Source organism: Stegostoma tigrinum, chromosome 12, assembly GCF_030684315.1.
Source record: "Stegostoma tigrinum isolate sSteTig4 chromosome 12, sSteTig4.hap1, whole genome shotgun sequence".
Taxonomy (NCBI): domain Eukaryota; kingdom Metazoa; phylum Chordata; class Chondrichthyes; order Orectolobiformes; family Stegostomatidae; genus Stegostoma; species Stegostoma tigrinum.
Window position 1 is genome coordinate 438,903 of NC_081365.1, and position 27,385 is coordinate 466,287.

At 43.1% G+C, this 27,385-nt stretch overlaps 1 protein-coding gene across 5 annotated transcripts in view; it reads left to right on the forward strand.

Moving 5' to 3' along the window:
* LOC125456760 (homeobox protein PKNOX1) overlaps window positions 1–27,385 on the forward strand; it is a 138,747-nt gene that overhangs the window by 9,738 nt on the left and 101,624 nt on the right. For 3 of the 5 annotated variants that reach the window (XM_059650060.1, XM_059650058.1, XM_059650059.1), the window contains exon 2: window positions 5,538–5,640. In XM_059650060.1, the coding sequence (XP_059506043.1) occupies window positions 5,593–5,640 (48 nt within the window). In that variant the 5' untranslated portion in view covers window positions 5,538–5,592. Of the gene's footprint in view, window positions 1–5,537; window positions 5,641–25,864; window positions 25,952–27,385 lie in introns of all 5 variants that reach the window. The other 2 variants (XM_059650057.1, XM_059650056.1) reach the window with 1 other exon arrangement.

Below are 27,385 nucleotides of genomic sequence, written 5' to 3' on the forward strand. Positions count from 1 at the left end.
GCTGAAGTTATTCAGATGAAACAGAAAAAGAAAGACTTGCAATTCCATACCACATTTTACAATCACTAGATACCTTGAAGCATTTTACTTTCAAGTTGTTTGATTTATTTGTTGTCATGTGTACCGAAATACAGTGAAAAGCTTTATATACAAGTGGTACAGGCAGATCATAGTAAGCAAAAGATGTGCAGATCATGAAGGGTCTAGGCCCGAAACGTCAGCTTTTGTGCTCCTGAGATACTGCTTGGCCTGCTGTGTTCGTCCAGCTCCGCACTTTGATATCTCGGATTCTCCAGCATCTGAAGTTCCCATTATCTCTCAAACAGAGGCATACAAGTTACTTTGCACGGAATGTGTGCTAGGCAAGATGTAAGCAAGATCAGTGTTATTTCAGGCTAGGTGGTCCATTCATCACTTTGATAACAGCTGGGAAGAAGCTGTTCCTGAACTTGCTGGTGCATGTGTTCAGGCTTCTGTGTCGTCTGCCTGACGGAAGAGGTTGTAGGAGGTCATTACCGGGGTGTAATGAGTCTTTGATGATGTTGGCCGCCTTTCCGCAGCAGCAAGCCATGTAAGTGGAGTCCCTAGACGGAAGATTGGCTTCCATAATGGTCTGGGCTGTGCACACCCCCTTCTCTAATTTCTTACAGGCCTGGACAGACCAGTTACCATACTAGGCCATTTTGAACCCAGACAGTATGCTTTCAGTGGTGCATCTGTAAAAGTTGGTGAGGGGCCTTTTAGTCATGCCGAAGTTCCTGAGCCACTTGAGGAAGAACCGTTGTGCCTTCTTCAATATCAAACCTGCATGGGAAATCCAGGACAGATTGTCAGTTATTGCCAGTCCAAGGAACTTGATGCTCTTCACCATCTCAACCTCAGCTCTGTTAGTGTAGATGGGACCTTTTCCTTTCTGAAGTCAATGATCATTTCTTCAGGTTTACTGACATTGAAAGACAGGTTGTTTTCAGTGTACCACACCACCAAGCCTTCTGTCTCCCTTCTGTAGTTTGACTCGTCGTTGTTAGATATCCATCCTACTACAGTTCTGTCATCAGTGAACTTGTAGATGGTGTTCACTCAGGGTTTGGCAACACAATTGCAGGCGTACATGGAGTACAGTAGGAGGCTGAGGACACACCCTTGGGGGCTCCAGTGTTGAGTGTTAACATGGAGGAGGTGCATTTACCTATCCTCATTGATTGCGGCCTGTGGGTCAGAAAGCTGAGGATCCAGTTGCAGAGGGCAGAGCTGAGACGAAGGTCATGCAGTTGTGAGATCAGTCAGAGGAGATAATGGTGTTGAAGCCAGAGCTATAGTCGACGAGCAGGTGTCTTTGATGTCCAAATGTTCCAAGGATGCGCCGAGGGCGAGTAATATGGCATCCTCTGTGGACCTATAAGTGAAACAGTTGTTGCCAATGACACTAGTGGGAAAGGAGTTCAACTCTTTAATGAGTTTAACAGTTGTATTATCAGTTGTGACTGGATCTGTAGAAAGCAGCTGCTTCTCAAGATGCTGAAAGCTGATCGCCAAGAAACAGAAAAACCTTGTACTACTGGACCGCTGTAAAGTGTTGGGCTCTTGTGAAGAAATTTTTTTTTTAATGATCAGTAGGCAAAAGTATATTTTTAAAATTGTTTTGCATGATATGGGCATCACTCGCTAGACCAGCGTTTGTTGCCTAATCCAGTTGCCTTGGATAAACTGATAGGGAAGCATTTCTAGGATTTTGATCCGGCCAACAGTGTAGGAAAAGTGATATATTTCCAAGTCAGGAAGACATATGTGTGGCTTGAAGGGGCAGTTGCAGGTGGGTGGTGTTTGCATAGATCTATTGCTCTCGTTCTTCAAGTTGGTAGAGGTCGTAGGTTTGGAAGATGCTATCGAAGGACCCTCGGCGGGCAGCTGCTGCTTTGCCTCTTGTGAGTGATAAATGCCACTGCTACTGTGTGTGGTTAGTGAGTTGATAATCATGCAGGCTGCTTTGTCCTGAAAGAAAAAGTCTTTAATCAATCCATTTGCACATTTCTGAGGCAGCTGAGACTTGATTCCAGATCTTCTGCCCCAGAAGTGGGGACACTACCACTGTGCCTCAGTACCGCATGCTTTGTCCTCCATTGGTCAAGCGTCTTGTGTTGCTGGAGCTGGGAGATTTTCTAGGCTATTGCTTAGGGCAGTTAAACGTTAAAGGTCTGGAGTCACATGTAGGCCAGATCAGGTAATGGCTGATTTATAGGGAAAAAGCAGGCGATTGTCACTCAGGTACAATGGGCTGAATTGTTTCCTTCTGCTCTAGAAGTAGCTCTAGAGTTTGTGGATGCATTTGTGATCATTTTCCAGGATTCTGTTCCAGAGCAGTCCCTGCAGATTGGAGGCTGGCTAATGTCATTCCAGTATTCGAAAAGAGAAGTAGAGAGAAAATAGGGAATTATAAACCAGTAAGCCTAACATCAGTAATGGGGAAAATTCTCAAATCCACAATCAAGGACTTTATAGCAGAGCATTTAAAAAGCAGTGGCTGGATCAGACAGAGTCAGCATGGATTTATGAAAGGGAAAACATGCTTGACAAATCTGTTGGAATTCACTGAAAATGTAACTAGTAAAGTTGACTTGGGAGAGCCAGTCGATGTGGTATATTTGAACTTTCAGAAAGCGTTTGACAAAGTCTCACATAAGAGATTAATATGCAATGGGATTGGAGAATGTATTTTGAAGTGGGTAGGAAACTGGTCGGCAGAGAGGAAACAAAGACCAGGAATTAATGGGTCCTTTTCAAATTGGCAGGCAGTAACTAGTGGGGTGCCACAGGGATCGGTGCTGGGACCCCAGCTATTCACAATATATACATTAATGATTTGGATGAGGGAACAAAATGTATCAACTCCAAGTTTGCAGATGATACCAGTTTGGATGGGAGGGTGAACTGTGATGAGCATACAGAGATCCTTCAGCATGGATCTCGACAGGTTGGGTGAGTGGGCAAATCAGTGGCGGATGCAGCATAATTTGGATAAATGTGAGGTGATTCACTTAGAAGCAAAAACAAGAAGGCAGATCACTACCTGAATGGCTTAAAACTGGGAGAGCGGAGTGTGCAGCCGGACCTGGTTGTCCTTGTGCACCAGTCGCTGAAGGTAAGCATGCAGGTGCAGCAGGTGGTAAAGAAAGCAAATGATATGTTGGCCTTCATTGCGAGAGGTTTCGAGTATAGGAGCAGGGATGTGTTGTTGCATTTATACAGGGCCTCGGTGAGAGCACACCTTGAATAATGTTTGTAATTTTGGCCTCCTTTTCTGAGGAAGAATGCTTTTGCTCTCAAGGGAGTACAGCAAAAGTTTACCAAGCTGATTGCAGGGTTGGTGGATCTGACGTATGAGGAGAGATTGACTAGATTGGGATTGTTTTTGCTGAAATGCAGATGAATGGGGTGGGGAGGGGATCTCATAGAGACTTTTAAAATTCTAACAGGAATAGACAGGGTAGATGCAGGGAAGATGTTCCTGATGGTCTGTCCAGAACTGGGGGTCACAGTATGGAGGATTCAGGACAGACGATTTAGGACGGAGATGAGGAGACATTTCTTCACCCAGAGAGTAGTGAGCCTGTGGAATTCATTACCATAGGAAATAGTTGATGCCAAAATATTGAATGTATTCAAGAAGTAACTAGATATGGCACTTTAGGCAAATGGGATTAAAGGTTATGGGGAGAGAGCAGGATTAGGCTATTGACTGGACGATCAGCCATAATTGTGAAGAATGGTGGAACAGGCTCGAAGGGCCACTTGGCCTCCTCCTGATCCTCTTCTGTGTTTGCATGCACGATAACAGTCCTGTGATCCTGAGGTCAACATCCTGGAACTCCCTCCCATGTGGCATTGTGGTTGTACTTACAGCAAAGGGACTGCAAGAGTTCAAGAAAGCAGCTCATGACCATCTTCTCAAGGGGGACCTAAGGACTCGAAATAAATACTCAATCAAGCAGCAGCATTCACATCCCATGAGTGAATAGGACTAAAGAAAGTATACTCTGCTACTACTGAGTATTGTTGGTGGACAGAGTGAATGTTGATGTGGTGCCAATTAAGAGAGCTGCTTTGTCCTGGATGGTGTCAAATTTCTTGAGTGTTTTTGGAACTACACTCCATATTCCATCACACTCCTGACTTGTGCCTTGTAGATGGTGCTCAGGCTCTGGGGAGTCAGGCGGTGAATTATGTGCTGTAATATTGCTTGTCTCTAGTCTTGTAGCCACTGTATTTATATGCCTGTTCCTATTTCTGATCAGTGCTAACGAAGATGTTGATAGTGGGAGATTCAGCAGTGGTAGTGCCATTGAACATCTAGGGCAATGGTTAGATCTTCTGTTGTGGACATTCATTGTCTGGCAAGCATGATGGATGTAATAGAATTAATCAACCTCAGACCAGCCATTGAAAGGACTGCCACCTTGAGAGCTGTCTACCTTGTTCTGAGACAAATTGTTGCCATTATCATGATTTCCATATCCATTCTATTGCCTTGTTTAACTTTCCCAATAGCATTACTTCATACTGCCCTTTCTTTTCAAATAGATTGTTGTTCTTCCTATTTTGTTGTTTCCATGAAGTACTGAATCCCCCAGAATCTTTTGTAATGAAATCCAATGCCTTCATCGTTTTCATTATCTTTTCCGTACTCATTTCAATTTTTAAAGTTAACATTGCAGCAATAATTAGCCCCTCCCCCAAATACTCCTGTATTTCAATATGACTGTTTCATCCAACCTCATTAGTCACAATAAGTCCAACCTCTCAGCTCCCCTATGGCTTCTTTACAAGCCGTTTAAGAAGTGACTCTTAAACTACTTCAATAAGGCTGCTCCCAAATTGTTCCTGCTATAAATCTATTTGTGTAACAGTGATTACAACTGTGACCTTGACACTTTATCACCTCTGTAGGAGTAGAACCCATTTTATTCCATGGTTGCAGATTCCCCACATTCGTGTATACCCTTTTCACTGTTGCAGGCTCAGCAAATTCCTAATTCCCAATTCCTTTTCTGAAGCAATGTGTGAACTTTTGTGATAAACTGTACCTCCTTGCTTTGTCATTATTGTAAGATAATAATAGCATTATACATTCACTGTGTGCCCGCTCCCACTCCCCTCTGCACTGCTACATTTTGGAGTGAGTTTGCTTTTACAGAGCTCTGGAGTTTATATTTAGGGATTATGTGTCTGCTTGTCTAATATTTCTCAACATAGTGTGACGTACCAGTCTGGTTAGTACCTAGTTTTGATTTTGATCACAATCTACATTTTGGAAAGTCATCCTGTGTACTTGAAAAATGAGTGCTGATATACTTTATGGTGTGAGGCATCACCTTAAGGCAGCTAGTTGCATGGCAATCAAGACGCAGAGACAGAATTATCACCTCTGCGCCTTTGTCAGAATATAGTCCATGTCATTGGAAACAAATGGGGAAAAAAGTGAAAATTGTGAACTGTACCTCAAACTACACCTTCCTTATTCTCCCTGCTTTATGTTTCAGGATCATCAGCTTCCTTCCTCATGATGCAAACATTCTTCCAACTTCCCTTGAAACCATGATGGCAACGCAGCCAATTACCCTCGATTCATACCCAGAGCAGCCGGTAAGACAGCTGCACTGTAAGATTTCATTGCTCCTTTGGTATAATTAACTTTATGTGAAGATGGGAATAATTTTCGGAGGTGCTGCTGAGAGTACAGCATTCCATTAGTGAAGAACTTTACTTACAAATCAGAACTGACATTAGCCCTAATACATGCTTGTGTCCACCAAGGGAGCATAAGAGGTTTACAGATTTTACATTAGTATTTCATCAACTGAAACAGGATAAGAGGAATTGATGAGCAGGGTGCACAGCAAACAGCAACATGCATGACCGTATAAGGGAGTTGGATTAACAGCAATAGAGATACAGTCAGCAGCACAGATCACTGGAAACTAAGGGGTTACCTAAGTGACAATATGAGGGAGCTGGATTAACATCAGCTTAGATACAGTCTGTAACAAAGGGGACTGAGAGAGAAGGGAGCATGAGTGAGGGAGCAGCATTAACATATATAAGTAATATACCGTTCCAAATCAGGATGCAGTGGGTGTTTTGCAGTTGGTGGTGTTCCCAAGTATCTGCTGCTCTTAAAAATCGAAAGAACTGCGGAAAAGTGCAGGTCCAGTTCTGAGGAACGGTCACAGGACCCGAAATGTTAACTCTGACCTTTTCTTCACAGATGCTGCCAGATCTGTTGCATTTATCCGGTGTTAGAGACCACAGATTTGGAAAAGGGTGTTGACAATATGACCAGAAAGAAATGGTTTTCAGAACATTTGTCTGAGGCTCTGGAGTACTACTCCAGTGAAATTACCACTATACCATACCCTCCCCTACCATCTGCTATTTTTAGTTCTGGATAAACTTGGTTCAGGAAGGCGATGGCCGAATGGTAGAATGGCTGGACTATTAACCGAACTAAATTCCTGGGTACTTGGGTTATGCCATGGTAGATGGTACAATCAATCTACTGATGACCATGAAACCATTGCTGATTGTCAGAAAAAACATCTGGTTCATTAATGTCCTTTAGGGAAGGAAATTTAACAGACCCACAGCAATGTAATTGAGTCTTAACTGCCCTCTGGGCACTTAGAGATGGTCAGTAAATGCCACCCTAGCCATGAATGCATCAACAAAACATTGAAATTCACTATCATTGATAGTTTTATAAACTGGAAGATAAGATTCGGAGAATACAATAATGAGAATTCCATCTTTTACTATTCAAATTAAGTATTGTTGAAAAAATAGAATCCCTACAGAGTGGAAGCAGTTTATTTGGCCCGTAAAGTTCACACCAACCCTGTGAAGAGCATCCCACCCCTTATACGCTATCCTTGTAACTTGGCATTTTACCAAGACTGACTTTGGGAGGAAACCAGAGCACCTGATGGAAACCCACACAAACATAGGAGAATGTGCACTTTCCATATAGACAGTTGCCTGAGTGTGGAATCCAACCCAGATCCCTGGCGCTGTGAGGCAGAAGTGCAAACCACTGAACCACCATGACACCTACTTGGTTAAGGTTTTTCATTTGTGCCCATTGGGACATTATGCAAGAATACAAATTCACGGAAAAAGCAACATTTATACCACATGAGAGAAGAGTGCTGATTGGTTAGCAGGTGGATTCTGACTGACAGAGGCATTGCCTTGAGAATGCACTGATTAATAATGGTTGAAATTTAACAACCAGACATGGTCTGAAGAAATGAACCAGCGAATGGCAGAGGTCTATTTTTTTGAGTTGAAATAGGCACAGTCCCTATACATGCTCGCTGTCTGCAAAGTAAGGACCCTGTGTATTAATATTTCAGGCTTCTGGTACACACACATTCAGCACACTGCGAGGCCCGCTGACAATTCTAAATTGGTTGCCATAACACCAGAAGGACTTGCACACTCAAAATTGTCCCTCAAACGTTGTCCAATTACAGATTCACTTCTAATGTTAGACACTGTGTTGCAATTTTCCAAGTATAGGCTGCATGGGCATGGTCAGTCCCATGTTTGTTACAAAAAGCCAAAGAGACATATTGTTTGAGACGAGCGACTGATCTTTGAAACATATAGCCTACATACCTGGCATCACTGCAATGATTCTAACTTGGAAATACCAAAGAACAATACAGCACAGGAACAGGTCGTTCGGCCCTTCAAGCCTGCGCCATCACATTTTGCCCTTCTATTCTAAAACTAAATTTACAGGATCCATATCCCTCTATTCCCTTCCTATTTATGTATTCATCCAGAATCTTCTTGAATGCTCGTATTTATCTCCTTTCACCACCATCTCTGGCAGTGCGACCCAGGCACTCATCACCATTTGTGTGAAAACCTTGCCTTGCACCTCTCTTTTAAACTTGCCTACCCCCCGCCTTCGCACATTATCTCCTAGTAATTGACCTCTCTGCCCTGGGAAAAAGCCTCATATTTTTAATACATTGCTGCTCCTTCAGTTCACTGGATCAAAAATCCAGGAATTTCATCCCTAATGGCATTGTAAATCTACCTAAACTGAGTGGACTATGGCTGTTCAAAAAGGCAACTCACCACCACCACCTTCTCAAAGGAAGTTGGGGATTGGTAATAACAGACAGGTAACATGATACATACTGGTACCAATGGCATGGATAGAATAAGTGATGAGGTCCCAAAAGCAGAATTTAGGATTAAGAACAGGACCCAAAGCCAGTGAGATATTCATCACTCTCATCAATGCCAATGTTTATCTGACATTAATTTTAATCTTCATTATAAAAGTACCCCAACCAATTTCAGACTGGATGTTCCTCATCCAGCTCCCAGTTCTCCGCATTGGAATCAAGAACCAAACATGGCCCATCTCAGGTTGAATGTAACATTGCTTCGTGTCACCATTTCCAAGGGGTCGCCCCATGTCTTACTTGCTCATTGCATCCTCAAGAGAAAAAAAAAGGGAGACTTAGGGCAGCTACAAAGGGATCAAAACAGCAGAAGAACTGGAGGGATATAGAATGTGCAAAAGGAACATAAAAAGGTGATTAGGAGAGCTAAAAAGGGACATGAAAGAATGTTGCGATGTAAACTAAAGGAAAATCCTCATTTGTTTTACAGGTATAGTAAGGGTAATAGACTAACAAGGGGAAGGGTAAAACCCATTAAGGACCATATTGGTAATTTGTGTGATAATTCAGAGGAAGGTTTAAATGAATACTTCGTGCCTGTCTTCACTAGTGAGAAGGACAATACGGGTGCACAAATTAGGGAGAAAGACTATGATACAATTAAAGAAATTAGAATAGATAGAGAGGAGGTTCGGAGTGGTCTGTCAGTCTTAAAAGTCGATTAATGTCCAGTTCCAGATGAGACGTATCCCGGTTGTTGAGTAAGGCAAGGGAGGAAATAACAAGGTCACTTGCAAATAATTTCAAACCCTGTCTAACCACAGGAGAGGTGCCAGAAGACTGGAGGACAGCCAGTGTGGTAACATTATTCAAGAAGGCAGGAAGGGGTAAACCAGGAAACTACAAGCCAGTGAGTGTAACTTCAGTGCAGGGAAACTATTGGAAGTAATTCTGAGGTACAGAGGTAAGCTGCATTTGGAGAGGCAGGGATTAATCAAGAACAGTCAGCTTGGTTTTGTTCATAGGAAGTTATGTTTGACCAACTTGATGAAATCTTTCAAAGATGGAACCAGGTGTGTAGGTGAGGACAGTGCATTCAACATGTTCTACTTGGATTTCAGCAAAGTCTTTGATAAGGTCTCACGTGAGAGATTAATAACAAAGGTGGAGTCCATAGGATCCAAGGAAATTTGGCTAATTGGATCTGAAGTGTCAGAAAACACGGTGATGCTTAAGTCTTGTTTTTCCAACTAGAAGTCTGTGTCCAGCTTTGAAGAGAGATTGGGGTTGTTTTCCTTGGAAACAGTGGAATTTAGAGCTCCAGAGTGTGGTAGTCTTTAGGGTAGTTAAGTAAATTTAAGGAGGAGTTAAACAGAATTTTAATTAGTAACGGATTGAAAGATTATGGAAAGCAGGCAGGAAAGTGGAGTTTAGGCTGAGATGAGATCAAGCATGATCATTTCAATTAGTGGAGCAGGCTTAAGGGGTTCATTTGTCTACTCCTGCTCCCAGCTCTCACGTCCTTAGAGCAGAGCAGATTTAGAGATATCATGATGGAAATGTATAAAATTATGAATGACATGGATAGGATAGACAGGAAGAAACTTTTCCCCCGATGGAGGAATCAAAGACGGGGTCATGCATTTAAGTTAGGGTCTGAAGGTCCAGAGTAAATAAAAGGAAAGACTTTTTTCACCCAGAGGCTGGTGGGAATCTAGAACTCACTGCCTGAAAATGTGATAAGAGGCAGAAAGCATTATAAATTCAAGATGTATTTAGCCGTGCACTTGTAAAGTCAAGACATACAAGTGCTGGAAAATGGGATTAGAATAGTTAGGTAATAAAATGTGAGGCTGGATGAACACAGCAGGCCAAGCAGCATCTCAGGAGCACAAAAGCTGACGTTTCGGGCCTAGACCCTTCATCAGAGAGGGGGATGGGGGGAGGGAACTGGAATAAATAGGGAGAGAGGGGGAGGCGGACCGAAGATGGAGAGTAAAGAAGATAGGTGGAGAAGGTGTGGGTGGGGAGGTAGGGAGGGGATAGGTCAGTCCAGGGAAGACGGACAGGTCAAGGAGGTGGGATGAGGTTAGTAGGTAGCTGGGGGTGCGGCTTGGGGTGGGAGGAAGGGATGGGTGAGAGGAAGAACCGGTTAGGGAGGCAGAGACAGGTTGGACTGGTTTTGGGATGCAGTGGGTGGGGGGGAAGAGCTGGGCTGGTTGTGTGGTGCAGTGGGGGGAGGGGATGAACTGGGCTGGTTTAGGGATGCAGTGGGGGAAGGGGAGATTTTGAAACTGGTGAAGTCCACATTGATACCATATGGCTGCAGGGTTCCCAGGCGGAATATGAGTTGCTGTTCCTGCAACCTTCGGGTGGCATCATTGTGGCAGTGCAGGAGGCCCATGATGGACATGTCATCAAGAGAATGGGAGGGGGAGTGGAAATGGTTTGCGACTGGGTCCCAGTCGCAAACCATTTCCACTCCCCCTCCCATTCTCTTGATGACATGTCCATCATGGGCCTCCTGCACTGCCACAATGATGCCACCCGAAGGTTGCAGGAACAGCAACTCATATTCCGCCTGGGAACCCTGCAGCCATATGGTATCAATGTGGACTTCACCAGTTTCAAAATCTCCCCTTCCCCCACTGCATCCCTAAACCAGCCCAGTTCATCCCCTCCCCCCACTGCACCACACAACCAGCCCAGCTCTTCCCCCCCACCCACTGCATCCCAAAACCAGTCCAACCTGTCTCTGCCTCCCTAACCGGTTCTTCCTCTCACCCATCCCTTCCTCCCACCCCAAGCCGCACCCCCAGCTACCTACTAACCTCATCCCACCTCCTTGACCTGTCCGTCTTCCCTGGACTGACCTATCCCCTCCCTACCTCCCCACCCACACCTTCTCCACCTATCTTCTTTACTCTCCATCTTCGGTCCGCCTCCCCCTCTCTCCCTATTTATTCCAGTTCCCTCCCCCCATCCCCCTCTCTGATGAAGGGTCTAGGCCCGAAACGTCAGCTTTTGTGCTCCTGAGATGCTGCTTGGCCTGCTGTGTTCATCTAGCCTCACATTTTATTATCTTGGAATCTCCAGCATCTGCAGTTCCCATTATCTCTTAGAATAGTTAGGTAGTTGTTTTTGACCGGCTGTGATGAAATGGGCCAAAGACCTTTCTGACTGAGTGAATGATTAGTGTATTGAATGCACTGCTTGGAAGGGTGGTGGAAGAGGGTTCAACTGAGGCATTCAGGAGGCTGTTGGATGATTATTTAGACAAGAATAGCAAGCAAGAATATGGGAGAAAAAGAAGATTGGAATGAGATAATGGTGCTCATTTGATGAGATGATGAAGGCGCAATAGACCAAATGGCTACGTTCTGTGCTGTAACATTTCTATGATTTTATGAAAGCTAAATTCTACCATTTTATGGTTACTGTTTGCTCAGGGGTCTTATATTCTAACATCATGCATTAAACTTGTCTCATTATGCCATAGCAGGTCTAAAATAGCCTGTTCCCTGGTTGGATCCATAACATGTTGCTCCCGGAAACTATCCTGAATGCACGTAATGAATTGTTCCTTGTAATCTAATCTCTCTAATCTGACTATCCCAGTCTATGTGAAGATTAAAGGCCACCATAATTAATATACCACCTTAGTTACATGCCCTCATTATCTCCTGACTTATTCCTTGTCCCACTTTATAACAACAATTAAAGAGCCTAACACTACTCCTAGCAGTGATTCCTTTCTCTTTTTATTTCTTCACTCATCCAGTTAGATGCTCCATCTTCTGATCTAGGATCATTTCTTGATCTCATACGTATTCCATCCTGTACTAACATTGCTATCCCATCAACCTTTCCATCCTGCATGTCTTTTCAAAAAGTCAGATACCTTTGAATGTTTACATCCAGACTTCAATCTCCATGTAACCATGTCTTTGTAAAGACTCTAAGATCATACCTGTTAACATGTCCTTGCCCCATTAGTTGATTTGTTATGTTCGAAATACTACACAAATTCAAGTAAAGAGCCACTAATTTTCACGATTACTATTTAGTCCTCCTTTGATCATATTTACTTTTGTTTTTTGATGTCACTGTACCCTGTCCCTTCCTGCCTCACTATGGATATCAGTATCTAAATAGCTACCCTGTACTGTTGCCATATCGTCTTGCTTTGTAAGCTTAGGTTTTCCTCTCGGATCATCCTCCCCCTGCCACCATATTTCCGCTCCGCCCCCCCCGCCACACACACTCCAAATTAGTTTAAATCCTCTCTTTAGCCATAGTTTTTGGATTTGTTAAGGCATTGATCCCGGTACAGTTCATATGAAACTCTGGACAGCTCCCTTCGACCTCAATACCAGTGACCTGTTTGCAAGTTTGCTTTTATTGAAAGTTTTTGACATTTTAATTAATAGTCACAGATTAAAGCCATTGGAGAGGGGAAATAATCTGGCTATTTTCAGACTTGATGCTTCAAACTGCAGAGAAAAATAGAAACTCTTGCCTTCATAGAGATCCAATTGTTTCAGACATTCACATCCCCAAGGTGTTCTGCTACCTGGGAGCCAATCACACATTTGTTGGCAGGCCGAGAAGGCCTTTGTCATTAATAATTAATCACAGGTCAACAGTCAACTACTTGTTGCCAGCCAAAGCTCCAATTGTTGTCCCCTTAGTTCCAGCTCCTAAGAATCCACTATTGCTTGAAAAGCAGCTGTATAAACAGTATTTAGAATAAGTGTCAGGATAGTTGCTTTAAGAAGTGCAACAATCCTTATCTTTTAAAACGGTTCTTTTCACATTTCAGCCACAATGGTAAATACAGAAAAATAAACAGATAAGGTCTTTATGCCACACTGTGTCAAATGCAGCTTTGATGTCAAGGACAGTTGCTGTCATCTCTCCCATGAAGTCCTCCTGTTTTGTCCCTGTTTAGACCATAAGACATAGGAGTGGAAGTAAGGCCATTCAGCCCATCGAGTCCCCTCTGCTATTTAATCATGGTTGATGGGCATTTCAACTCTGCTTACTCGCACTCTCCCCATAGCCCTTAATTCCTTGTGAGATCAAGAATTTATCAATCTCTGCCTTGAAGACATTTAACATCCTGGCCTCCACTGCGCTCCGTTTAAACCAAGGCTGTAATGAGTTCAGGATCTGACTGGCCTTGGCAGAATCCAGACTGGGTGTCACTGAGCAGGTGCTGCACGATAGAATGGTTAATGACACCTTCTAGTAGAATTTTGTTATATACTGTGAGGGGAGTTGAATACAAAAGCAGCGAGATTATGTTTCAGATACTCAGGCATTGGTGAGACTATATTGAAGTACTATACAATATTTCCTTAAGGAAGGATGAAATGCATTGCAAGTAGTTCAGAGAATCTTTACAGCATAGAATATAGAAAATAGAGCAGTACAGCACGGTACAGGCCCTTTGGCCCACGATGTTGTGCTGAACCTTTACCCTAAACCTAAGGTCTATCCAACCTCCACCCCTACCTTATACTATCATCCAAATGCCTATCTAAATACCCCTAATGAGGCCAACTCCATTACCTTCACCAGCAATCATTCCACATCCTGACTACTCTTTACAGAGGTAAAGAACCTACCTCTGCTGTCTCCCCTATATCTACCCCCACTCACTTTAAAACTATGCCCTCTTGTAATAGCTATCTCTACCCTAGGAAAACGTCTCTGGCTGCCCACTCTATCTATACCTCTGATCATTCTCTACACCTCTATCAAGTCATCGCCTCATCCTTCTTCATTCTAAAGAGAAAAGCCCTAGCTCTTTTCCTCCATTCCAGGCAACATCCTGGTAAATCTCATCTGCACCTTTTCTAACACTTCCACATCTTTCCTGTAATGAGGGGACCAGAATTGGATGGCACACTCCAGATATGGAATAATCAGTATTTTGTATAGCTGGAGCACGGCACTTGAACTCAATCCCTCAATTAATGAAAGCTAGCACACCATACGCCTTCTTAACAACTCTATCCACTTGGGTGGCAGCTTTCAGGGAACTGTGGACATGAACCCTGAGATCCCTTTGCTCCTCCACACTGCCAAGAATATTTCCATTAACCCTGTATTCTGCTTTCAAATTTGTCCTTCCAAAATGAATCACCTCACACTTTTCAGAGTTAAACTTCATCTGCCACTGCTCAGCCCAGCTCTGCGTCCTGTCGATGTCCCTTTGTACCCTAGAGCAGTCCTCTGCACTATCCACAACTTGACCCACCTTCATATCGTCCGCGAACTTACAAATCCACCCTTCCACTCCTACATCCAAATAATTTACAAAATCACGAATAGAAGAGGACCCAGAACTGATCCTTGTGGTACACCACTCGTAGCTGAGCACCATGTTGAATATTTTCCATCCACTACCACCCTTTGTCTTCTAAGGGTCAGCCAATTCTGCCACATTTCCCCCTATTCCATGCCTCCTTACTTTCTGCATGAGCCTACCAATGGGAACCTTATCAAACGCCTTACTTAAATTCATGTACACCACATCCACTGCTCCACCTTCATCCACGTGTTTGGTCACCTCTTCAAATAATTCAATACGGTTTGTGAGGCATGATCTACCCCTCTCAAATCCATGCTGACTATCACAAATTAAACTGTGCCTTTCCAAATGATCATAAATCCTATCTCTCAGACCCCTTTCCAACAATTTGCCCACCACTGATGTAAGACTAACTGGCCTGTAATTTCCGGGGTTATCCCTCTTCCCTCTTTTGAACAAGGGATTGACGTTTGCCTCTCTCCAATCTTCCAGCACTCTACCCATAGACAGTGAGTATGAAAAGATCATCGCCAAAGGCCCTATGATCTCTTCGCTCACTTCCCATAGAATCCTTGGATAAATCCCATCAGGCCCAAGGGATTTATCCATCTTGAAGTTCCTCAAAATTCCTAGTACATCTTCCTTACTAACATCCACCTCCTTTAGTCTACCAGCCTGTTTCACACTGTCCACCCCTACAACTGGGCCCCTCTCAGTTGTGAATACCGAAGAAAAATATTCATTAAGGACTTATCCTGTCTCTTTAGGCTCTGCACACAAATTCCCTTTCCAATCCTTGATCAGTTCTACCCTTTTTCTGATCATTCTCTTATTCCTCACTTGCATATAAAAAGCCTTGGGGTTTCCTTGATCCTATCTGCCAAGGTTTTCTCATGCCCCCTTATAACTAACCTAAGTCCTTTCTTCAGCTCCATCCTGGCTGACTAAGGCCTTTGCTTCAAATCCAACCATGTTAGATTGTGAAATTCAAATTCAGCAAAAAATCTGGAGTTGAGAGCTAACTTAATGGTAACCATTTAACCATTATTGCTTATTCTAAAAGCTCATCTGGTTCTCTAATGTCCTTTAGGGAGGCTAACTGCCTTCCTTATCTGGTCTGGTCTAATCTAAATGTAACTCCAGGCCCATAGCAATGAGTTAATTCTTAATGTCCCTGGGCCATTCTGCACTTCAAGGTCTGCAGTAGAAGGCAGCTCACCATCACCTTCTTCTCTAGGGCATTGCAGATGGGCAGCAAATCCTGGTCCAGCAAATGACACGCATGTCCCACGTGGGTTGTCTAATGATTACAGGTTGGCATTATGAATCATGTTTTTAATGTAAAAAGCTGCTGTATTTATACTTGGGATGCGGATACCTCTGGCTGGGTTATCATTTTCTGCCCATCCCAAAGTGTTCTGGAGAAGGTGATGAGTTGCCTTCTGCTGCAGTCCTTGGGCTGCAGAAATACCCACAGTGTCATTAGGAAGGGAGTTTCACGACTTTGACCCAGTGAAAGCACAGTGGTATGTTTCCAATTCCTTATTTTCTTCTCCAAGGGCCTTTGAGGTAGTGAATAAATGCTGATGCAGCCAACAAAATGCATATCCCCTGGAATGAATATAAAAAAAACACAGTCAGCTTGGTCTGTGGCTTAGAAGAAGGCCCACAGGTGATGATGGTCCCGTGCTTTTGCAGCTCTTGTGCTTCTTGGTTAAGTTTGTGGGTTTGGAATATGTTATGTAAGGGCCACTGACGTGTTACTGAAGAAAATCTCACAGATGGTACACGCTACTGCAACAGTGCATGAATAGTGATGGGAGTAAATGTTGAAAGTGTTTTCTTACATTTCTCTCTCTCTCCGGATAAGATGTCCTCTTTCCCCATCCTCTGTGTTAGGCAATACTCAGTAAAGACTGTTGCTGTTCAGTCACGAGAGTAGATCACATATTACTACAGATTCCCAAGAAGCTGTGTTTTTGTTCCATGCTAAAACTGTTGCATGACTTTGTATAATCCCTGAAAATAATTCCCAAAAAACTGTTGGTCAGGTAGTAGCTGACAAATTCTCAGCCCTTGTAAAGAAGCATGAGAAGGTTGTGTAGACCCCATTTTCAAACAAGCATGTGGTAAGTGTTGTTGGGGTGTCAAGGGTCCCATTTACGGGCAATGTTGAAATTAAATGTTGAAAGAAAGACTTACATTTATTTCTTGCCATTCGCAACCAACTTAAAGTGCTATGCATCCACTGAAATTCTTTTGAAGTCACTGTTGTAATTTAGTAAACACAGCTGCCAAATTTGTGTACAACCAACTCCAAAAACAGTAGTGATAATGAGCAGATACTCTGTTGATTGAGGGATGAGAAATCATTACAGGATCTTAAATCTACCTGAAAAGACAAGTGGGCCCCATTTTAATGTCTGACTCAAAACACAGCACTGCTGCTAGTGAGATAATAAAATGTGGGGCTGGATGAACACAGCAGGCCAAGCAGCATCTCAGGAGCACAAAAGCTGACATTTCGGGCCAAGACCCTTCATCTCTGATGAAGGGTCTAGGCCCGAAACGTCAGCTTTTGTGCTCCTGAGATGCTGCTTGGCCTGCTGTGTTCATCCAGCTTCACACTTTATTGTCTTGGATTCTCCAGCATCTGCAGTTCCCATTATCTCAGATACTACTGCTAGTGAGGTTCTGTTGGAGTGTTAGCTTTCATTTCCATGCTCATGTACTGGAATGGGAGTCGAACAAACAACCTGCATACTGAAAAGGTGATAATGCTAACCACTGACAAAATAATAGAGTGTAACAGACTAGTTAGTCCCAATTGTGAGTGTTGCTCTGGACACAGGGCTGACATATGCCTTTCCCTTTGCCACCTCAAATCCACTTGGAATGTGTAGCTCCTCTTGAATAACTCCAGTCATTCACTCTACAGTAGTTACTCATGACAGCAGTATTTTGCCACAGGGTATAATAAGTACGTATCAATGAATCATTACAAAGTTATAAATGTGTTTTAATACAACCATTCATTGTCTTTTTTTTCCTATGAGCAAAGCAAAGACAGCTCAGCTTGTCATATTGTATGCAGTCAGCTGGTGCTACTGAATTCAGGGTTCAGATAGAATTTGCTAAGTACTCTCAAGTGGTTAGCAATGAACTAACCCAGAGTGCGGGATCATGCTCTGAACAGCCAACACGTCTAAAGGTTGGTATTCTCATCTTGCTGTTCAATTTGAAACAGTAATGGCTGGAGCTTTTGTATTGGCAGCATTTGTTTGGATAACAATACTGATTTGATGACTAAGTATGTTTCGAACATTGAGGGGTAAATACATGTATTTTTAGAAGTAAATATTTTTACTCCTTGTTCTATTGTTGTATAGAATTAGGAATAACTTCTCACCTGTACTCTGGCCCAATTGTTTGCTTGTAATAATTTTGACTTTTGAAGATGTATAAAACCTACCTCAGAATACCAAAGTTAATCAACTGAATGCTACTATCTTGAGCGAATAGAAAATTAATTAATATCCTGCTTACAGTTGAAATCTGTATATTCAGCAATTTTTTTCATTAAGTTTGGGAAATCACTGCACAGATATTTTACTGATTTGTATTTTGGAATAGAGCTTTTTGTCTCCAGGAGCTAGCTTAGATGCAGCCAAGAGTTATTTAAACTGCTTTTCAGTAATTTTCAGATCAGAATGCATCAGGATGATTATCAGATATTGTATGTTGTGAAGAGGGATTGAGGCAAAATTGATTAGAATTTCTTCAGTTGCCCTCAGGTTTTCATTCTGTACTGATTATTTACTCAATGCAATCATTGTTGCTCAGTCCAGGATCTATTATGTTATGCTTTCTCTGCAATCATTGGATACTATTACTGTATCTTGGTAGGTTACAAACCTCTTTGGAATGGTGTTTTATTTTAACAACATTGAGAAATCCAACAAATCAAATTTCACCTGAGGAAATGTAATACATGTAGTTGCATTGAGTACACAGGACAGAAACAGGCCATTCAGCCTCTCTTCAAACCCCTTTTAATTGTACATGCTCCATGTTAGGTTCCTCCCCTCTATGTTCATCTCGTCCTAACAGCTCATATTTCATCTTCCTTGTCTTACATTGGCTTATTTAGTTTGCACTTAATTAATTCTGGACTATTTACTTTAAATACAGGTGGTAGGGAGTTCTACATTTTCATGGATCTTCAAAATCATAAAAAGAAAAAGAGCAGCAATAGTAATCATTGGTACATTTGAGGTTGGATTTGCAACAGAATGGAGCGAGAAGTTCATTGAGGCATATTTCAATGTTGGGAGTATCCAACCACATCTTTTATGTTTTCAAAAGTAAATATGCTTTGCGCTAGGCAGCGGTGAGTTGCCCATGAAGTGGGATTCTAGCTTGTTAAATGCCTGATTTATTCAACGTGCTTCATCAATATTCAACTCTTTATCTTTGTTAATGTGCTGAACAAGTTAGGCGTGGAGAATTCTCAACATGGAAGTCAGAGTGGGTACCTGGGAACTTCACCTCATGGAACCCCCATGTGATTATCAAATAGCATCTCAGGGCATGATCCACAGGTGTCAGCCACACTCACCTCTTGTGTGGAAATTGCCATCTGAGATTTGCTCACCTAGGGAAGGCAATGGCCGAGAGCTATTATTGCTGGGTTATTAATCCAGAAAGCAAGGGAATGTTCTGTGGACTTGGGTTCAAAAGCTGCCATGGTATCCTGAATAACGTAGGTGAGCTTGCAGCATGGATAGGTACCTGGGACTTTGATGTTGTGGCCATTTCAGAGACATGGGTAGAGCAGGGTCAGGAATGGATGTTGCAGGTTCCAGGGTTTAAATCTTTCATTAAGGTCAAGGAAGGTGGTAAAAGAGGGGGAGGTGTGGCTTTGTTAGTCAAGGACAGTATAACGGTGGCTGAAAGAACTTTTGATGAGGACTCGTCTACTGACGTGGTATGGGCTGAGGTCAGAAACAGGAGAGGAGAAGTAACACTGCCGGGAGTTTTTTATAGGCCTCCGCAAAGTTCCAGGGATGTGGAGGAGAGGATTGGCAAAACTATTCTGGGCAGGAGTGAAAGGAGCAGGGTGGTCATCGTGGGAGACTTTAACTTCCCTAACATTGACTGGAAATGCTATAACTCTAGTACATCGGATGGATCAGTTTTTGTCCAATGTGTGCAGGAGGGTTTCCTGACTCAGTATGTCGAAGGGCCGACAAGAGGGGAGGCGAGCACTTTGGAGAGAATGACCATAATTTGGTTATGTTTACTTTAGCAGTGGAAAGGGATAGGAACATGCAAGAGTTATAGACGGGGGAAGGGCAATTATAATGCGATTAGGCAAGACTTAGGAGGCATAGAATGGGTTAGCAAAATGCAGGGGCTGGGAACAATCGAAATGTGGAACTGGTTTAAGGAACAGATATTGTGTGTCGTTGATAGGTATGTCCCTGTCAGGCAGGGAGGAAGTGATAAGGTAAGGGAACCGTGGTTTATGAATGAAATTGTATCTCTTGTTAAGCGGAAGAGGGAGGCTCATGTGCCGTTGAGACGAGATGGTTCAGATGAGGCGATGGAGAGTTACAGATTAACTAGGAAGGATTTAAAGAGACAGTTAAGAAGAGCAAGGAGGGGACATGAGCAGACATTAGCAGGTAGAATAAAGGAGAACCCTAAAGCTTTCTATAGGTATGTGAGGAATAAGAGGATGACTAGGGTAGGAATAGGGCCAGTCACAGACAGAAGTAGGAAGTTGTGTGTGGACCTGGTGGAAATCAGAGAGGTGCTAAATGATTATTTCTCATCTCTTTTCACTGCGGAACAGGAGAACATTGTAGAGGAGATTACTGAGTTACGGGTCACTAGAATTGAAAGGATTAAAGTTAGTAAGGAGGAAGTGTTATCAATTCCAGAAGGTGTGAAGGTAGATCAATCCCCTGGGCCGGATGGGATTTTTCTGAGGATTGTCTGGGAAGCTAGGGAGGAGGTGGCGGAGGCTTTGGCCTTGATCTTTGAGTCCTCATTATCTACAGGTTTTGTACCAGACGACTGGAGGATTGCAAATGTTGTGCTCTTGTTCAAGATGGGCAGTAGGGATGACCCAGGTAATTATAGACCTGTGAGCCTTACGTCTGTTGTAGGAAAAGTTTTGGAAAGGATTGTAAGAGATAGGATTTATAATCATCTAGCAAGCAACACTTCGATTGGAGATAGTCAACATGGATTTGTAAAGGGCAGGTCGTGTCTCACAAACCTCAATGAGTTTTTTGAGAAGGTGACCAAGCATGTGGATGAGGGAAGGGCAGTTGACGTGGTGTACATGGACTTCAGTAAAGCCTTTGATAAGGTTCCACATGGTAGGCTATTGGAGAAAATACAGAGGCACAGGATTGAGGGAGATTTAGCAGTTTGGATTAGAAACTGGCTTTCTGTAAGAAGGCAATGAGAGGTGGTTGATGGAAAATATTCAGCCTGGAGTCAGGTCACTAGTGGTGTGCCTCAAGGACCTGTTTTGGGACCACTGCTGTTTGTCATTTTTATAAGTGACTTGGACGCAGGCATTGGTGGATGGGTTAGTAAGTTTGCAGATGACACTAAAGTCGGTGGAGTGGTGGGCAGTGTGGAAGAATGTTGCAGGTTGCAGGGAGACTTGGATAAACTGCAGAACTGGGCTGAAAGGTGGCAAATGGAGTTTAATACAGATAAATGTGAGGTGATTCACTTTGGGAAGAATAATAGGAAGGCAGAATACCGGGTCAATGGAAAGATTCTTGGTAGTGTGGATGTGCAGAGGGATCTTGGTGTCCATGTACATAGATCCCTGAAAGTTGCCATCCAGGTTGATAGTGCTGTCAAGAAGGCTTACGGTGTGTTAGGTTTTATTGGTAGAGGGATTGAGTTCCGGAGCCGTGATGTCATGCTGCAACTGTACAAAACATTAGTGCAGCCTCATTTGGAATATTGCGTGCAGTTCTGGACGCCCCATTACAGGAAGGATGTGGAAGCATTGGAAAAGGTGCAGAGGAGATTTACCAGGATGTTGCCTGGTCTGGAGTGCTGGCCCTATGAAGAAAGGCTGAGGGACTTGGGTCTGTTCTCATTGGAGAGAAGGAGGCTAAGAGGGGGTTTAATAGAGACATACAAGATGCTCAGAGGATTAGATAGGGTGGACAGTGGGAGTCTTTTTCCAAGAATGATGACTTCAGCTTGTACAAGGGGGCATAGCTGTAAATTGAGGGGTGATAGATTTAAGACAGATGTCAGAGGCAGGTTCTTTACTCAGAGAGTGTTAAGGGCGTGGAGCGCCCTGCCTGCCAATGTCGTTAACTCAGCCACATTAGGGGCATTTAAACAGTCCTTGGATAAGCAGATGGATGATGATGGGATAGTGTAGGGGGAGGGCCTTAGATTAGTTCACAGGTCGGCGCAACATCGAGGGCCAAAGGCCCTGTTCTGCGCTGTATTGTTAAATGTTCTATGAAAGTTGGTGGAATTTGAATTCAGTATAAATCTGGAATTTTTAACAATGACCATGAAATTGTTGTTGATTGTTGGAAGATTCCATCTAGTTCACCGTGTCCTTTAGGGAAATAAACTGCCATCCTTACCTGGCCTGGCCCACATATAGAATCATAGAATCTTACAATGCAGAAGGAGGCTATTCAACTCATCTTGTCTGTATCGACTTCCAAAATTGCTACCAACTAGTCTCAACAGATGGACTCTGTAAATCCAGACCCACAGCAATGTGTTAGACTGTTAACTGCTGTCTGCTGATTAGGGATGGACAATAAATGCTAGCCTGGTCAGTGACTCCCACATCCTATGAATGAATAAAAAAAACCCTTCATGACCATTTCTGATACCCTTGCAGGCTGCATAGGAAGCACAGACTTAAATTGCAGGGTGCATCAGCAACTTGCATTGAAAGGCTGGTGTGAGGATGCTTTGTGCACAGAGACAGATATCGGCTTTATGCATTGGCCTGAGCTGTACCTCAGGGCCACTCATTTGCTCCCTTGTTGCTCAATCATTTTGGGCCTACCTAAATGTTGCAGCACTCCATCTTCCCCTGCCTTGCTAAACTATTCCTGGTAGCAATTCAGCCAGAACGAAAGTCTGTCAGTACTGGCGTTTTGACATACTCCTTTGCAAAGATATAAAAACAGACTTCTTGTTAGTGGGGATCTGTTCGTGGTGGAGGAGGTACCTGAGAGGGACCAACTTTATGTGATTTCTGCCTTTGCAGCAAACACACTGTACTGCACGTTTATTCAACCAAATGGCCATGTTAGAAACTGGCTGGGGCCTAATCCTCAATCTAGCCAAGGGGAGGGAGGGCACTGTAGACCAAGAGGTCCCAGTTCCATCAATCAGGGACACGGTCCAGAGGATTGGTCATGATCATTTGCCAGCTGGGAATGCTGACAGTCAGGGGATCTGTGCACCTGTATTCTGGGAAGTGGGCAACAGTCCGTCCTGTAGGACAAACAGTCAGGGTATTAGTGCATCATCAATTGTGGAGCTACAGAGCCATTGTTCAAGGGTCTGGTCAGTCATGTCTGAAGGGGTGATTGTTAAATCATTCAGAGGACTCAGCCAAGTAGTCTTGGGGATCCATATGTCGATCATGAGTGCAAGGAGGCAACTATAGGTGCCTCACTACCAAAATTTGTAGGGGAGTCAAAGTTATCCCGGAGTGGGTGAGAAGCAAAACAAAGGTGTTTGTGAAGGTGGCAACAGCACAGTGATGAGGGGTCTCCAGGTACAAGCTGAGTTATTGGCAGTGACCACAGAGAGTATAGATGAGCACAGTGGCCATGATTAAAATGTAAAGTGTAATGTTCAAATGTGACAGTGAGGAGAGTTGCAGGTAAAGCACGTTCTTGTAAGTCTCCAAAGGAAAATGGGTGGAAATGGGCTACCAGGCTAGAGTGAGGTTAAAGGGAACGTGGAGACGTTGGAGAGATACTGGACAACCAGGTGGGCCTGATACTGATGGTGTTGACCGCAAGCTGTGTTCTGTGCACTTGCAGTCCTCTAAATGTAAGCTGCAACTGAAGAATGGTGGGGACAAAGCCCAGGATTGGGAGAGTCAATTTCAGTGTGATGGGTGAAAGTGAAAGATCCGGACTTGCAGAACGCTAGGATGTTGTAGGGCAAAGCAGAGGCTGGAACTTTTTCCCTGAAGTATGGGAGGCTAAGGGAATGACCTGAGAGATTTATAAAACCACGAGGGACATGGATAGGGTGAATAGCCAAGATCTTTTCCCCAGAGTAGAGGAGTACACAATTGGAGGGCATATGTTTAAGGTGAGAGACGAAAGATTTAAGAGACCCGGGGGGCAACCTTTTTAAACAAAGGGTTATGCTGTCTGGAACGAGCTGCCTGAGGAAGTGGTAGAGGCTGGTACAATTACGACATTTAAATAGGTACATGGAAAAGGAAAGGTATAGTGTGCTATGGGCAAATACAGGCAAATGGGGCTCGTTCAATTTAGAAAATCTGGTTGCTGTGCACCAGTTCATCTGAAAGGCCTGATTCTGTATGATGGTATGAATGAACTGTAGCAAGGCTAAATAGAATATGTTTTAATGCAAGGAGCTTGAGGAAGAAGTCAGACAAGCTGAGGGCGCAGATAAGCATGTTGGAGTATGATATCATAGAAACATGGCTGAAAGATATGCGGCTTAACATTCGTGTTATATCACATTCTGATGAGGTAGAGAGGAAGTTGAGCGCCCACTATTCCCGCAGTCATCATAAAAGGTAAAGATTTTATAAAGTATTCAGAGTTTCCTAATTTACCTGACTTTCAGACCCAGATTGATCGAAAGCATGGACCAGGTTTCTATACTGAATTAGGATCAATTTATTACAAGCAGTTAGCTTCTAACCACAGGTAAAACATTGGCATAGGACATTATAAATTAAAACTTTAATCCCCTTACAAAATTCTGTTTACACATAGACAGTGTTCAATGAGTTATGTGTAGAGGGGAAATGGGAAAAACAGTTCAGTCATCTTTGTTCCAAGGTACTGTGTCGAGATATGTTTATGCTTCTTTCGCTAGCCAGCACTTTATTTCAGTAATTTTTCTTCAATTGTTTTAACCAGTTAGTGAGGGCACAAAATGGCTGACAGACTTAAAGCAAGTTTCTGACTTTTCAGTTAAAATTCACAGCTTACAACAACTGTTATAGCAAAGATAAACTGGATTTCCTCAGATTTACAGGGAAGTTTGACTGAAGAGTTCAGAGAAATCCCAAGAATTAAAGCTTAGCTCTATGTCTGTAACCTGCTCCCAGCTCCATACTGTTAAATAACCTGAGAACCAGTCATGTAGTTAGAGCATGCAAAAAGATCTGTGTCATTGGTCTATGGACAAGTGACCAGTTATAAATGAACTACTTGTTGACAGCAAATGCTACATCTGATTAGACCCTTGGTTCCAAATCATCTGCAAACTTTGCCTGTAATGGGTATCACATTCAAGAATTCAGCCACTCTTTCAAAGGTAGATTTTTTAAAACATGTCTTCCGCATTTCAATCCACAGTTTAAAAAAAACACAATAACAGAAAGACACAGGCCTTACAACATATTCATGTGTTGGATTTCAATATACCAGGTATAATTAAGAAGTTCGTGGAAGACCCAAAAATTGATTGGGTGGGATGTAGTGAGGGGAATAGTCATAAACTACAGGAGGATTTCAATGAACTGGTCAGCTGGGCACAGCACTGGAATTCAGCCAGTGTAGAAAAGTGTGAGGTAATGCACTTGGGAAGGGCTAACAAGGCAAAGGATAACACTATGAATGGTCACAACCTGGAAAGTATTTAAGATCGTATGGACCTTGTTCTGCATATCCACGGACCCCTGAAGATAACACAGCAGGTAGATAAGATGATTAAGAAGGTATATGTAATATTAATTAGACAGATACATAGAATATAAGAGCAAGGATCTTATACAGGAGCTGTATAAGTTGCTGATAAGGCCAGAACTGGAGTACTGCATTCAGTTTTGATCAACACATTATAGGAAGGGTGTAATTGCACAGAAGAGGGTACAGAGGAGTTTATCAGGATGCTGCCTAGGCTGGACAACCTGTACTATAGGGAAAAATTGGATAGGTTAGGGTTGTTTTCATTGGAGATGCAAAGGTTGGGAGGGGTCCTGATAGAGGTGTTCAGGATTGTGAGGGAAATATAAAGAGTAAAGAACAATACTGCACAGGAACTGGTACTTTGGCCGTTCAAACCTGCGTTGATACATCTTGCCCTTCCATACTGAAACTGTCTTCACTTACAGGATCCGTACCGGCTTGAAAGGATATTGGAGCAGGACGGGGAGGATCCAGTTGTTGTGGTCCACGTTGGGACTAACAACATATACAAGGTTAGGACGGAGGACCGGTTTGGGGAGTATCAAGCACTAGGAGCGAAATTAAGGAACAGGTCCTCGAGGGTCATAATCTCTGGATTATTGCCTGAGCCACGAGCAAATTGGCTCAGGAATAAGAAAACTAGGGAAGTAAACACGTGGCTAAGGAAGTGGTGTGGGAAAGAGGGATTCCATTTCATGGGGCGTCGGCATCAGTTTTGGAACCGGGGGATCTGTACCAATGGGACGGTCTCCACCTGAACTGATCTAGAACCAGTGTTCTAACGCAAAGGATAAATAGGGTGGTCACTAGGACTTTAAACTAGTGAGTTGGGGGGAAGGGAAAGGGAAAATGACATGGAGTATAAGTAAAAAGGTAGGCAGCAGGTTAGCATGTGTGCAGGAGGGTTTAAGTTCAAAGCAGACACTGAAAAAAGCAAAAAGGAAGGAAAACTCAGGAGATATCATTAGAGATGTTGGAAATCATGAGGGTAAGAAAGCTAGCATAAAGGCACTTTACCTGAATGCTCATAGCATTCGTAACAAGGTTGATGAGTTAACAACACAAATGATCGTGAATGAATATGATTTGGTAGCCGTTACAGAGACATGGTTACAGGATGGTCACGACTGGGAGTTAAATATCCAGGGGTACCAGACTATTTGGAAGGATGGACAGGAAGGTAAGGGAGGTGGTGTAGCTCTGATATTCAAGGACGACATCAGGGCGGTGCTGAGAGATGAGATAGGTTCTATGGAGAATGAGATTGTATCCATTTGGGAGGAAATTAGATATTCTAAGAGGAGAAAATCACTGATAAGCGTAGTCTACAGGCCACCAAATAATAACATCACATTGGGACAGGAAATAAACAAAGAAATAACGAGTGCCTGTAAAAATGGTACGACAATTATCATGGGGGATTTTAATCTACATGCAGATTGGTCGAACCAGCTCGGTCAGGGTAGCCTTGAGGAGGAGTTCGTTGAGTGTATCCGTGATAGTTTTCTTGAACAGTACGTAATGGAACGAACGAGGGAGCAAGCTATCCGAGATCTGGTCCTGTGTAATAAGACAGGAATAATTAATGACCTCATAGTTAGGGATCCTCTTGGAAGGAGTGATCACAGTACGGTTGAATTGAGAATACAGATGGAGAGTGTGAAGACAAAATCTAATACCAGGGGCCCTGTCCTTCAACGAGGGGGACTACAATAGAATGAGGGAGGACTTGGCTAAAGTAGACTGGAAACAAATATTTTATGGTGGGACAGTTGATTAGCAGTGGAGAACTTTCAAAGCAATTTTTCAAAATACCCAGCAAAAGTATATTCCAGTGAAAAGGAAGGACTGTAAGAAAACGGGTAATCTGCCATGGGTTTCTAAGGAAATAAGGGAGGCTATCAAATTGAAAGAGAAGGCATACAAAGTGGCCAAAAACAGCATGA